Source organism: Anomaloglossus baeobatrachus, chromosome 3, assembly GCF_048569485.1.
Source record: "Anomaloglossus baeobatrachus isolate aAnoBae1 chromosome 3, aAnoBae1.hap1, whole genome shotgun sequence".
NCBI classification, from domain to species: domain Eukaryota; kingdom Metazoa; phylum Chordata; class Amphibia; order Anura; family Aromobatidae; genus Anomaloglossus; species Anomaloglossus baeobatrachus.
In genome coordinates this window covers 436123641-436135789 of record NC_134355.1, presented here as the reverse complement: position 1 = coordinate 436135789, position 12149 = coordinate 436123641, and the positions used below count along the sequence as shown (strand labels likewise).

Here is a 12149-nt window from a genome sequence, read left to right as displayed (position 1 = left end):
AACGGCATGGGATCCCCTCTATTTTTGATAACCAGCCAAGGTAGGGCAGACAGCTGAGGGCTGCAGCCCACAGTGGCTTGTTCTACCTGTGCTGGTTGTCAAAAATAGGCGGATGCCACATAATTTTCTTTTTTATTTCTTGATTTTGTTCACAGCAGCGTACAGGCATTTTTCCCATGCAGTAAAACCTGTTGATTGTCTGTGCTGCAGCCTTTCAACAGACTTTATTAGCATACGAACGGCATACGAACTCCAAACTATGAACTCGGACACAGTAAAGTCCGTGTTCGAATTCGAGCCCCGGACACCCTGTGTTCAGCACAAACTCCGAACTTTACAGTTTGGGTTTACTCATCCCTAGTAATGACACACAGCGTTGCTCACTATGTCAATAGTGGTCAGTTTTTTTCCTATTTTATTTCTACAGCTCCAATGAATATTCCACTATAGGTTTTTTGTACATTTTTTATACAGTTCCAGACATTTGGGCCTTTTAATTTAGTGCTAGTTTTTATGATCTTTAACAAGGGGTAATTATGCACAGTCCTGAAAAAAGAGAATCCTGTGATTCATGCCCTCTTTATGAAAACCATACAAATTTGCAAAAAAAATAAATAAAAAGGGCTATATCACTGATACTGTATGGTAGATCTATGTCAAAATCTTCATCTAATTATAAAATATCTAGAGACAAGTCTGAGTACTGGCTTTGATGCCAATTTTGGACAGAAGAAGGTGAGCAAATAAGACTCTTTTTTTTCGGTTGTTGAATCGTTAAACTAACATGAAAACATGAAAAATTGTAGTGTAATCAGGTATTTAAAATACATTTATGAGGAGATGCCTGAAGTTATAGAGGCATTTCCAGTTTAGAAGGTTGCAGTATATCGTCTCCTACTGCAACACATCATTTCTAGTTAATTGACTAGCTTAGAGCATTAAACTTGCACTTAGGGTACCTTCACACTTAGCGATGCAGCAGCGATCCGACCAGCGATCTGACCTGGTCAGGATCGCTGCTGCATCGCTACATGGTCGCTGGTGAGCTGTCAAACAGGCAGATCTCACCAGCGACCAGTGAACAGCCCCCAGCCAGCAGCGACGTGCAAGCGACGCTGCGCTTGCACGGAGCTGCCGTCTGGAAGCTGCGGAGACTGGTAACTAAGGTAAACATCGGGTATGGTTACCCGATGTTTACATTAGTTACCAGCGCACAGCTGTGTGTGCAGGGAGCAGGGAGCCGCGCACACTGAGCGCTGGCTCCTTGCTCTCCTACCATAGCTACAGTACACATCGGGTTAATTAACCCGATGTGTAATGCAGCTACATGTTCAGAGAGCAGGGAGCCGCGCACACTGCTTAGCGCTGGCTCCTTGCTCTCCTAGCTGCTGTACACATCGGGTTAATTAACCCGATGTGTACAGCAGCTACATGTGCAGAGAGCCGGAGCCGGCAGCACAGGCAGCGTGAGAGCTGCAGAGGCTCGTAACTAAGGTAAATATCGGGTAACCACCTTGGTTACCCGATGTTTATCTTGGATACAGCTTACCTCAGCTGTCAGACGCCGGCTCCTGCTCGCTTCATTTGTCGCTCTCTCGCTGTCACACACAGCGATCTGTGTGTCACAGCGGGGAGAGCGGCTTTGAAGAAAACGAACCAGGGCTGTGTGTAACGAGCAGCGATCTCGCAGCAGGGGCCAGATCGCTGCTCATTGTCACACACAGCGAGATCGCTAATGAGGTCACTGCTGCGTCACAAAAAGCGTGACTCAGCAGCGATCTCGGCAGCGAGCTCGCTGTGTGTGAAGCACCCCTTAGTCACTAATAGGTCTCACCCATGAGATATCATGTCTCTATACCTACTGTCAATTTGTGTTTAGTTAAAGGAAGCTCATAATAGGTTGTCTGCTTCTAAATTAGGCCTCATTCAGATGTCCGTTTGTTATGTAAATGTTTTTCTGGGCTTTTCCCTGATAGAATGTACAAATAAGGGGTACTTCTCACATAGCAAGATCGCTGCTGAGTCACGGTTTTTGTGACGCACCAGTGACCTCATTAGCGATCTCGCTGTGTGTGACACTGAGCAGCGATCTGGCCCCTGCTGTGAGATCGCTGCTCGTTACACAAAGTACTGGTTCATTTTTTGGACGTTGCTCTCCCGGTGTGAAGCACATATCGCTGTGTTTGACAGCGAGAGAGCATCGATCTGAATGCGCAGGGAGCAGGGAGCCGGCGTCTGGCAGCCTGCGGTAAGCTGTAACCAAGGTAAATATCGAGTAACCAAGCAAAGCCCTTTGCTTGGTTACACGATATTTACCTTGGTTACTAGCATCCACCGCTCTCACGCTGTCAGTGCCGGCTCCCTGCTCCCTGCACAAGTAGCCAGAGTACACATCAGGTAAATAAGCAAAGCGGTTTGCTTATTAACCCGATGTGTACTTTGGCTAGGAGTGCAGGGAGCCAGCGCTAAGCGGTGTGCGCTGGTAACCAAGGTAAATATCGGGTAACCAAGCGCTTGGTTACCCGATATTTACCTTAGTTACCAAGCGCAGCATTGCTTCCAAGCGACGCTGATGGCTGGGGGCTGGTCACTGGTCGCTGGTGAGATCTGCCTGATTGACAGCTCACCAGCGACTATGTAGCGACGCACCAGCAATCCTGACCGGGTCAGATCGCTGGTGGGATCGCTAAAGTGTGACGGTACCCTTAGGCTGGGGCTACATAGCAACTTTAGCTAGGACACATGTCCGGCGTCCAAAGTTCGCTATGAGTCGCTGAAACATTACAGCCCAATACAAATAAAATTCACAGCAAGAAAAGGCAACAATGTTTTCCTGCCCAGGCTACAAAAACAAATGCACTCACAGGATGTAACAAAACCCCCAAATAAAGATGGAGGCAACAGGTGCAAAACACTGATGGAGGAACTACTCACATACTGCCAGTCCATGGAGGGGGTGATTGCTTAGTATTACACAAATGGCTTGTATAGGGCACCGTTCACACATGTAGGTGCACAGTGTCTGGCTTACAGCCTATTAGTGACGCCCATAATATTAGACTAGGCGGGCTGCCCAGCACTATATAACTACACTACACAGGAACGGAGACCGACATTGTTTACAAGGCCTAAATTAATGGGCCTGGCTGCACCCTGTATAAAGATATGATTAGTGCAAAACAATACATATGATAAATACATGTGAGGTATTAGTTGATATTTTGGCCAAAATACGGATGCTTACAACCCAACGTCAAGGGTCCTCATGTTTGTGAGTCCCTACACTAAATTTAAAAGCTAAACCACAAAAAGAGGAATTATCCCCCAAAAATTATAAAAAAAAAATATCACAGGGTATAGCAAGACACATAAAATTCAACCATATTGTATTTTTTAGACTTGCTTGACGTGGTCAAAATACCGTGTAGCCCTAAGATTTCTAATCCATTTACATGTCTGTTCTTTTCCTCGAACCGTGTATATGGGGAAAGAAATCATTGAATCAAATAATGTATCAAAATCACAGACACAAGCCTATGGGAAAATCTTGAATGGCTGAAGGATGATCAGTGTGCTGTCTGTGATTAACACTGTAATGGATAGGAGGAATTTTTCAATTTTTTTTTGCATACATGAAAATCACTTATGAAACACTGATGGTAAAAACCGACACACTCCCCAAACACTGATGAAATTCGGATCCAAAACTCTGATGTGAATCAAAACACTGATGCCTGGATGAACCCGACCTTTGTGAGATTGCAGAACATTTTATTTAAGGTCCAGAACTTTTGGACACTTTTCAAATATTCATAACAATTCAATAATACCAAAATATGCTTATAAGTATTAATTATATCTTACTTTTCATCTGGTTCTGGATCCAGTCAATGAAGGCTGTTACTCTGGTGTAGACCCCTGGTTTTCCTCTTTCTCCACAGCCATCACCCCATGAAGTAATTCCATATATTATATATTGCTTAGAGGAAGGATCTTGACACGTCAGAGGTCCTCCTGAGTCTCCCTATAATTAGAAAAGGACGGAGGTACATTTAAAGTCCTTCTGTGCATATATTTGGTGCATATTGCAGTATTTTTCATTTCCATTTTTAAGAAGAAAGTTACCTGACAAGAGTCTATGCCACCAGTCAGATAGCCAGCACAGAACATGGTGCTGGTCAACATGTCCTTCCCCAAGAAGCTTCTGCATAATTCTTGGCTCAGAACTGGCACACGAGCTTCCATAACAACATCTGATGGTGGGCCATCTATTGTCAGAATATAACAGAAGTGCTGTAAATTTGCATGTCCTATATACAGTAATATATGATATGAACATACGTTAGTTAGGAAATATAACTATTCACTTTATAGACACACTAGACAAGTGCCAATTGCAGCACAGCAGAGAGGGTAGTACAGAAATTGAAAAATGCTAACATTTTCATTTTATAACAACATTGTTGGTCTCTCGTCATGTTTGGAGTGAGTATATTAGTTATCAGAATAGCTGGGAAGAAAACAAACATGTAAGCTACCTGCTTTTCACTACTCTGTAAGTAGTTGTCTTTCTTTCTGGAGCACATCGAGCCCTCGGCTTCCAACTTCCCAATTGTGGTGGGGATTGATTAACAGTTTGGGCCAGAACTATGATTGTTCTTCTCGCCTTAACTGGGCCTTTTTGATGCTTCTATATGAGGCAGCTTTCCTTCTACAGCAATGGAAGTGAGTGGGAAGTGAAGTTGGCCAGGATCAGCAGTTAACATCGTGCTCCATAGATCCTGGCAACCATTAGTGCATCACTTGCTATATATATATATATATATATACAGACCAGACCAAAAGTTTGGACACACCTCATTCAAAGAGTTCTCTTTATTTTCAATTTCGATTAAAAAAGTGTGAAACAACTAAAAATATGTCTTATATTCTAGGCTCTGCAAAGTAGCCACCTTTTACTTTGATTACTGCTTTGCACACTCTTGGCATTTTCTTGATGAGCTTCAGGAGGTAGTCACCGGAAATGGTTTTCCAACAGTCTTAAAGGAGTTCCCAGAGATGCTTAGCACTTGTTGGCCCTTTTGCCTTCACTCTGCGGTATAGCTCACCCAAAACCATCTCGATTGGGTTCAGGTCTGGTGACTGTGGAGGCCAGGTCATCTGGTGTAGCACCCCATCACTCTCCTTCTTAGTCAAATAGCCCTTACACAGCCTGGAGGTGTGTTTGGGGTCATTGTCCTGCTGAAAAATAAATGATGGTCCAACTAAATGCAAACCGGATGGAATAGCATGCCGCTGCAAGATGCTGTGGTAGCCATGCTGGTTCAGTATGCCTTCAATTTTGAATAAATCCCCAACAGTGTCACCAGCAAAGCACCCCCACACTGTCACACCTCCTCCTCCATGCTTCATGGTGGGAACCAGCCGTGTAGAGTCCATCCGTTCACCTTTCTACAAAGACACAGTGGTTGGATCCAAAGATCTCAAATTTGGACTCATCAGACCAAAGCACAGATTTCCACTGGTCTAATGTCCATTCCTTGTGTTCTTTAGCCCAAACAAGTCTCTTCTGCTTGTTGCCTGTCCTTAGCAGTGGTTTCCTAGCAGCTATTTTACTATGAAGGCCTGCTGCACAAAGTCTCCTCTTAACAGTTTTTCTAGAGATAAGAAGGTGTGTCCAAACTTTTGGTCTGTACTGTGTGTGTGTATATATATATATATATATATATATATATATATATATATATACACACATATGTAGGAGGTGGCTAGATTACTCCACTCCTAAGTAGAGTTGAGTAGGTTCGCGGTTCGAGGTTCTCCAGTTCGCGGCTCGAGTGATTTTGGGGGCTGTTCTAGATCGAACTAGAACTCGAGCTTTTTGCTAAAGCTCGATAGTTCTAGATGTGTTCGAGAACGGTTCTAGCAGCAAAAAGACAAGCTAATTATTAGCTGGCTTTCCGCTGTAATAATAGTGTAAGTCACTCTGTGACTCACACTATTATGAAATTTCAGCGTATAGTGTGCGGGAACAGCGCATTCAGATCACTGCTGTTTGGATAATGGCGATCGCCATTTTTTTTTTTTCCTTGTCTTCCTTCCCTAAGCGCGCGCGTGTAGTGGGGCAGGCCAGCATGTCAGCCAATCCCAGACACACACACAGATAAGTGGACTTTTAGCCAGAGAAGCAACGGCATGTGTGATAGGATGTCCATGTCACATGTCCATGCATTATAAAAACGGACATTTTCCTCCAGCACGCCATTATCTGCCTTCTGCGTCTTGGTGTCAGTCACCGCTGGCGTAGCTCCTGTCTCCGATACTGCTGTGTATGCTCTATACACAGCGCTATACAGAATAGGGATAGAAGTTTATATTAGTCCTTGTAAGGGCTAATACCAGCAGGGTCAGAGCCATAGGTGACAGTCAGGTCCGTGAAAACAGATTTTAACAGCTACACAAGATGACAGCGTCTGTGTAGCTAAGGTCAGGGATTTCCTCGCTGCATTTCCCCATTAGGAGGGATAGAAAGGGAGGCTTCCTTTCCTCTACCCAGACCCACAACCCTGCCACTGTACCCTCCTGCCCTTTGCACACTCAAACTCATTGTTACTAAGCCATTATACTAGCAAACACTGAGTAAACTTAGTGGCATCCTAAAAGTGGCTGTTGGACTTCCATTAATGTCCCACTGGTGCAAACCTATGTGCAGCACCTCTGCATTGCACACTCAAACTCATTGTTACTAAGCCATTATACTAGCAAACACTGAGTAAACTTAGTGGCATCCTAAAAGTGGCTGTTGGACTTCCATTAGTGTCCCACTGGTGCAAACCTATGTGCAGCACCTCTGCATTGCACACTCAAACTCATTGTTACTAAGCCATTATACTAGCAAACACTGAGTAAACTTAGTGGCATCCTAAAAGTGGCTGTTGGACTTCCATTAGTGTCCCACTGGTGCAAACCTATGTGCAGCACCTCTGCATTGCACACTCAAACTCATTGTTACTAAGCCATTATACTAGCAAACTATGCTGCCAGTTTAAGGGCTGTAGTTGCATTGTCAGGGATAGTTATTGTTGTTTATTCTGCTGTTAATAAAGATAGACCACCGCTGCAATCTACACCACCTCTCAATTTTTACTACCACATTTTAAGTGCACAATCTTGTCGCAATCAAAATGAGTGGCAAAATGACAGATGCTGGTGGAAAGGGGAAGAGGCGTGTTGGAAAAGGAAAAAAAGGGTTTGTCCGTGGGGAAGGTGGCAAAGCTCCATTAACATCTGCTGAAGATAGACCATCTTCCAGCAAAAGTAAGATGTCTACTATTTACCGTGGACAATCCAATGTGCTCCCTTTTTTATGGACACGAACAACTGGAACAAAGGTAGATGATGGCCAAAAAAAGAAAATGCTTGAATTGATCTCAAGTGGTCCAACAAGTGCCCTCTCCTCCACCTCAACTACCGCATCCAAAAAACACCAGTCCTCTGAGTTGTCATCCCAATCACACTTGCTTTCTCCCGGCTCTGAAGTCTCCATCCGCCCTGCATAGTATGGTGGAACTGAGATGGCTGAGTCTGCAGAGCTGTTCAGTCACACTATAGCCTGGGAATCAGAGGTCTGCTCCCAAGCTACAGTGATTACAGACCAGGAAATGGTCTGCAGTGATGCCCAGAACCTTTGTGACTCAGATTCAGGCCGTGATGACCAAGTTTCTGAGCATAATGTTGACCCTTATTCACAAACTGAAACACCTGTTGTAATAGATAATGAGGAACATACTGATGACGATGAGATGCAGATACCAGATTGGGATGACAACTTAGATATTCGGTCAGGGCAAGAAGAGGCTCGGTCTGAGGGTGAGGGGAGTGCAAACACAACAATTGATGAGGAAGTTCTAGATCCCACCTACTGTCAACCCACAGTCAGGCCCTCGAGGAGGTCAACAGAGACGGTGGAGGAGGATGCAACTGACGACGAAGTTACCTTGCGCCTTCCTGGACAGAGTCGGAGTACTGGTAGCACGTCTACAACTGCATCCTCAGCCACCACTGTGCCTCTGAGCACTAGTCGGGGTGGATCAGCAGGTCGCATGCCCTCTAAGCCTTGCCTAGCCTGGTCCTTTTTTGACATAGCAAAAGATCGCCCAAATTATGTGATCTGTAAAATTTGTCGTGATTCTGTTAGTAGAGGGCAAAACCTCAGCAGTTTGACAACTTCTTCCATGAATCGTCACATGAATAAATATCATATGTCCCAGTGGGAAGCTCACCGTGCTGCAATGCGGCCTAGCGGAGCGAACCATCCACCGCCTGCCCCTTCCAGTGCATCCGCGCTCTTCATCTTCTAGGACTGTGGGGACAGCTGTAACACCTGGTTTTCCACGCACAACTTCCACCACTGTAACCGCAACAGGCAGTTTGCTTGGTAGGTCGTCAGTTGGTTTGGAAGGGGAAACAAGTGCGTGTGTACAGCTCTCTCAGACATCGATAGCACCAACGTTGGATGAAGGCAACATCATGTCTACGCCTGCACTTTCCTCACAAACCTGCATTTTTACAGGGACACCCTACTCAACACCGTCTACACACAGCAGCCAGATCTCTGTCCCTCAGATGTGGACAAGGACAAATAAAAGGCCATTTCCTGCGACCCATGACAAAGCTAAGAGGTTGACTTTATCCCTCTGTAAGCTCTTGGCTACCGAAATGCTGCCTTTCCGCCTGGTGGACACACAGGATTTTAGAGACCTTATGTCTGTCGCTGTGCCCCAGTACCAGATGCCCAGTCGCCACTACTTCTCTAAGAAAGGTGTGCCCGCGCTACACCAGCATGTCGCACACAACATCACTGCTTCCTTGAGAAACTCTGTGTGTGAACGGGTGCATTTCACCACCGATACTTGGACCAGTAAGCATGGACAGGGACGTTACATGTCGCTGACTGGGCACTGGGTAACTATGGTGATAGATGATGAAGGGTCTGCTGCACAAGTCTTGCCGTCCCCACGACTTGTGTGTCAATCCTCTGTCTGTCCAAGTTCCGCCACTGCTTCTGCCTAATAAATAAACCACTCCATGTTGTTTTGTAAAGAGACTCTCTGTTTGATGTGTTGCCCTGCCACGTCTACAACGGTGACCAGCTACGGGGAGGTGGATGCTCCTCTGAAGATCGAAGTAAGTAATGATCTGAGTGAGACAGCAAGGTCAGCGTCAATATCTAATCCCTGGCCTAGAATGGACTGACTCTTCTAGTAAGGGTTCTCAGGAGGATGGTTAGTATTAAATCCATTGTAGATCTATGGGAAAGGACCAATATGGGAATGTGCATGAAAGGAGTATGCAGTTCTGGGTGGCATAGCCTAGAGCATTTTTACACCCTGTTGCTGGGAAGACGCAGTACCACGTGTGGACTGGAATGACTTTTGTGTATGGTACTGCAATGCTAGGCAAGCAGGACTGTAAACATCAGAGAAAGTAACAGTTGGGGAAATGAGAAGGAAGCATGTCCTATGGTGCCTTGTACTTCGGAAGCTGTTCTTAAGTTATGTGCCTGCTGTCTCACGTGTAAAGTTGTATTGAAAGAACTCTGCAAGTTGTTCAGTAAAAGACTGTTGTTTAAGAACTTTTGGCCTTTGTTACTGTCTTCACTGCAGATTGGTCCTGGCTCATTAGAAGCAAAAGCGATGAGCAGCCTGCTAAAAGGTATGACCACACAAGTCAGGTGAGTTCATTGAGTTCACCTAAGGTTAGTTCACCTGAGGTCACAGCTGGGGTACCATGGGAACCACCAGCTGTGACTTCAGGTGAACTCACTGACGACACAGCTGCGGCTCCATCAGTGTGTTAAGGACACCGCAGTGCTCAGTCATGTTTTCTAATGTGAGCACGCACTGCAACCTTAGATGTAGCAAAATAGGGATCGTTGTGGCATGTCTTGGTATGGATTACATCAGACCTGCAGGAGTGTTTTGGGGGTTTTCTAAATAAAAGGTTTTTCTGTGTTTTGTGCTAACTTCTTTTTACTTATACGATTAGTAATGGGGGTCTTATAGACCCTTCCCTATTACTAAACTCAGACCTGATGACAGCTGTGATTTTTTGATAAATCCCAGCTGTCGTTAACCTCTTAGATAACCCTAATTGCCATTGCTCCAGGGCAATTGGAATGAGCCACGTAAGCACCAGGATTGGCGCATTTGTGCCGCCCCCGTGCCAGCAGCCGGGTTGCTCGTATACAAATCCGCGGTGGCTCGAGGGGTCTCCGGACCCGGGGGTCGTGCGGCCACTCAATAAGAAGGGGGGGACTATGTACAGGGGGGATGAAAATGTTCATGACGCCACCCACGGTGCGTTGTAATATGAGGGACCACCGCTGCGGTTGGGGAGCCCGGTGACGATGGTGTGGCAGCCTGATGTTTTAACCCCTCCGTGGGTAGAGGGTTGGTGTCCCGGGGCCCGTCGGACGGTTGGTGAATGGTTGCCGCTGGGGTAGGAGCAGGGGAAATTCAGTGTACTCACTCAGTCCAGGAATAACAACAACGACATCTTGTAAACCAGAATTCTGAGCACCACTGCAGCTTGAAGAGAGCATGCTTGGGTCCATGCCCTTGATGTTGCTGTTAGCCTGTGGCCCTGTCCTTGCCACCTCTGTCTCGGTTGGACCCGTGGGTATAAAACTCTTCAGGTCCCGCTCACCTGTATGGCTAACAGAGTGAGCTTGCTCTCAGGGTTCATGCGTAGGATTTCTGTGGTCTGTATTGGGAAAGTCCTATCCCATCGGTGCGCTAGTACCCCAATTTTGGAGCGGGTTGGGGATGACACTTGAAGTCTTCACCACTATCGGGTAAATTACCAGAACGCATGAAGCTACTTTCTGGCCTAGGGTCCACGTACCCAGTCGTGTACTGGCCACTGCCCGCTGATAGCTCAAGGCCGCCGGCCGCCCTCCTCAGCACTCCGTGCCCCTTGACAATGTCCCCTGCGACCGGGTTCCAGCTCCTACCTGGCTTAGACCAACGTCTGCCACCTAGTACACAGGAGCTCTTCTCCGTGGCCTCTCCTCACGAGAGTCACCACTTCACCTCCTCTCCTTTCACGCTCCACTGCTCAACTTTAACTGCTCAACTGTCACTTTCCTCACTTTCTCCTCACCAACCCCCCATGTGGGCGGCCCTATTCCCTTCAGGCCCCCCAATGGTGTGTCTGGTAGGTTAAAGTGGGAAGTTTTCCTAGGATTTTGATTGGATAAGCTGTTAGCAACACTAAAGAAACAGGATCCGTAAACAAGGAGAGTGGATACTGTGCAGAAGAGCAGATTGCACAATACCCTGTGACGACCTGATAGGCCAGGGCGTCACACATCTAATAGATGCGCGAATTCAGGTTCGACTGTGGGCTACTACTTTTAGGTTAGAGAGAGCCCAATAACCATAGGCCTCTCCAGCCTGATAATATCAGCCCCAGCTGTCTGCTTTACATTGGCCGGGTATCAAAATTGAGGGCGACCACACACAAGTTTTTAAATTAATCATTTAAATAATTTTTAAAAAGTCACATGGGGTTCCTTGTATCTTGATACACAGCTAAGATAAGGCACACAGCTGGGGGCTGCAGCTTCCAGTGGTCTCTTTTTTCTGCTCTGGTTGTCAAAATATGGGGACCCCATGACATTTTTTCTAATTATGTATTTATTTTTACATTCCACTTGAGGACCCAAACAACTAATGTTTTTTTCCTTATCTTTTATTGTCTTATAACTCTGTGAGCACGTGCTGTGTGACAGAGTTTTGGTTTCCCCTGTCTGTCTATTTTTGTGGGTTTAATCTTACTCCTGTACCGGATTTCTCTGGGGGAGGGAGTATCAGATCAGGGCTGCTCAGGAGCAGGACCAGGAGGAGACTTGGGCATCCCCACCTTTACGGCTATCCCTGAGACTAGGAATAGCATAGGACCCCCTAGCCTGGAGGTCAGCTTAGGAACCCCGATTTCATGCTATCCCCATCATCGTGACAAGTAACACCCAGTTGTAAATTTATATATAAATATTCGGGATGAATAACAGGAATAGGACACATTTTGAGACTGGACCTATTTTATAGACTAGAACTATTTGACTCAGGTAAAAATTAGAGATGAGC

The 12149-nt window shown here is 46.0% G+C and overlaps 1 protein-coding gene across 2 annotated transcripts in view; it reads right to left on the bottom strand.

The window, feature by feature from the left end:
* PRSS56 (serine protease 56) overlaps window positions 1-12149 on the bottom strand; it is a 184936-nt gene that overhangs the window by 95085 nt on the left and 77702 nt on the right. For both annotated transcript variants that reach the window (XM_075340420.1, XM_075340421.1), the window contains exons 8-9: window positions 4126-4268; window positions 3865-4024 (exon numbers count right to left, since the gene is read on the bottom strand). In XM_075340420.1, coding sequence (XP_075196535.1) covers window positions 3865-4024; window positions 4126-4268 — 303 coding nt within the window. The remainder of the gene's footprint in view (window positions 1-3864; window positions 4025-4125; window positions 4269-12149) is intronic.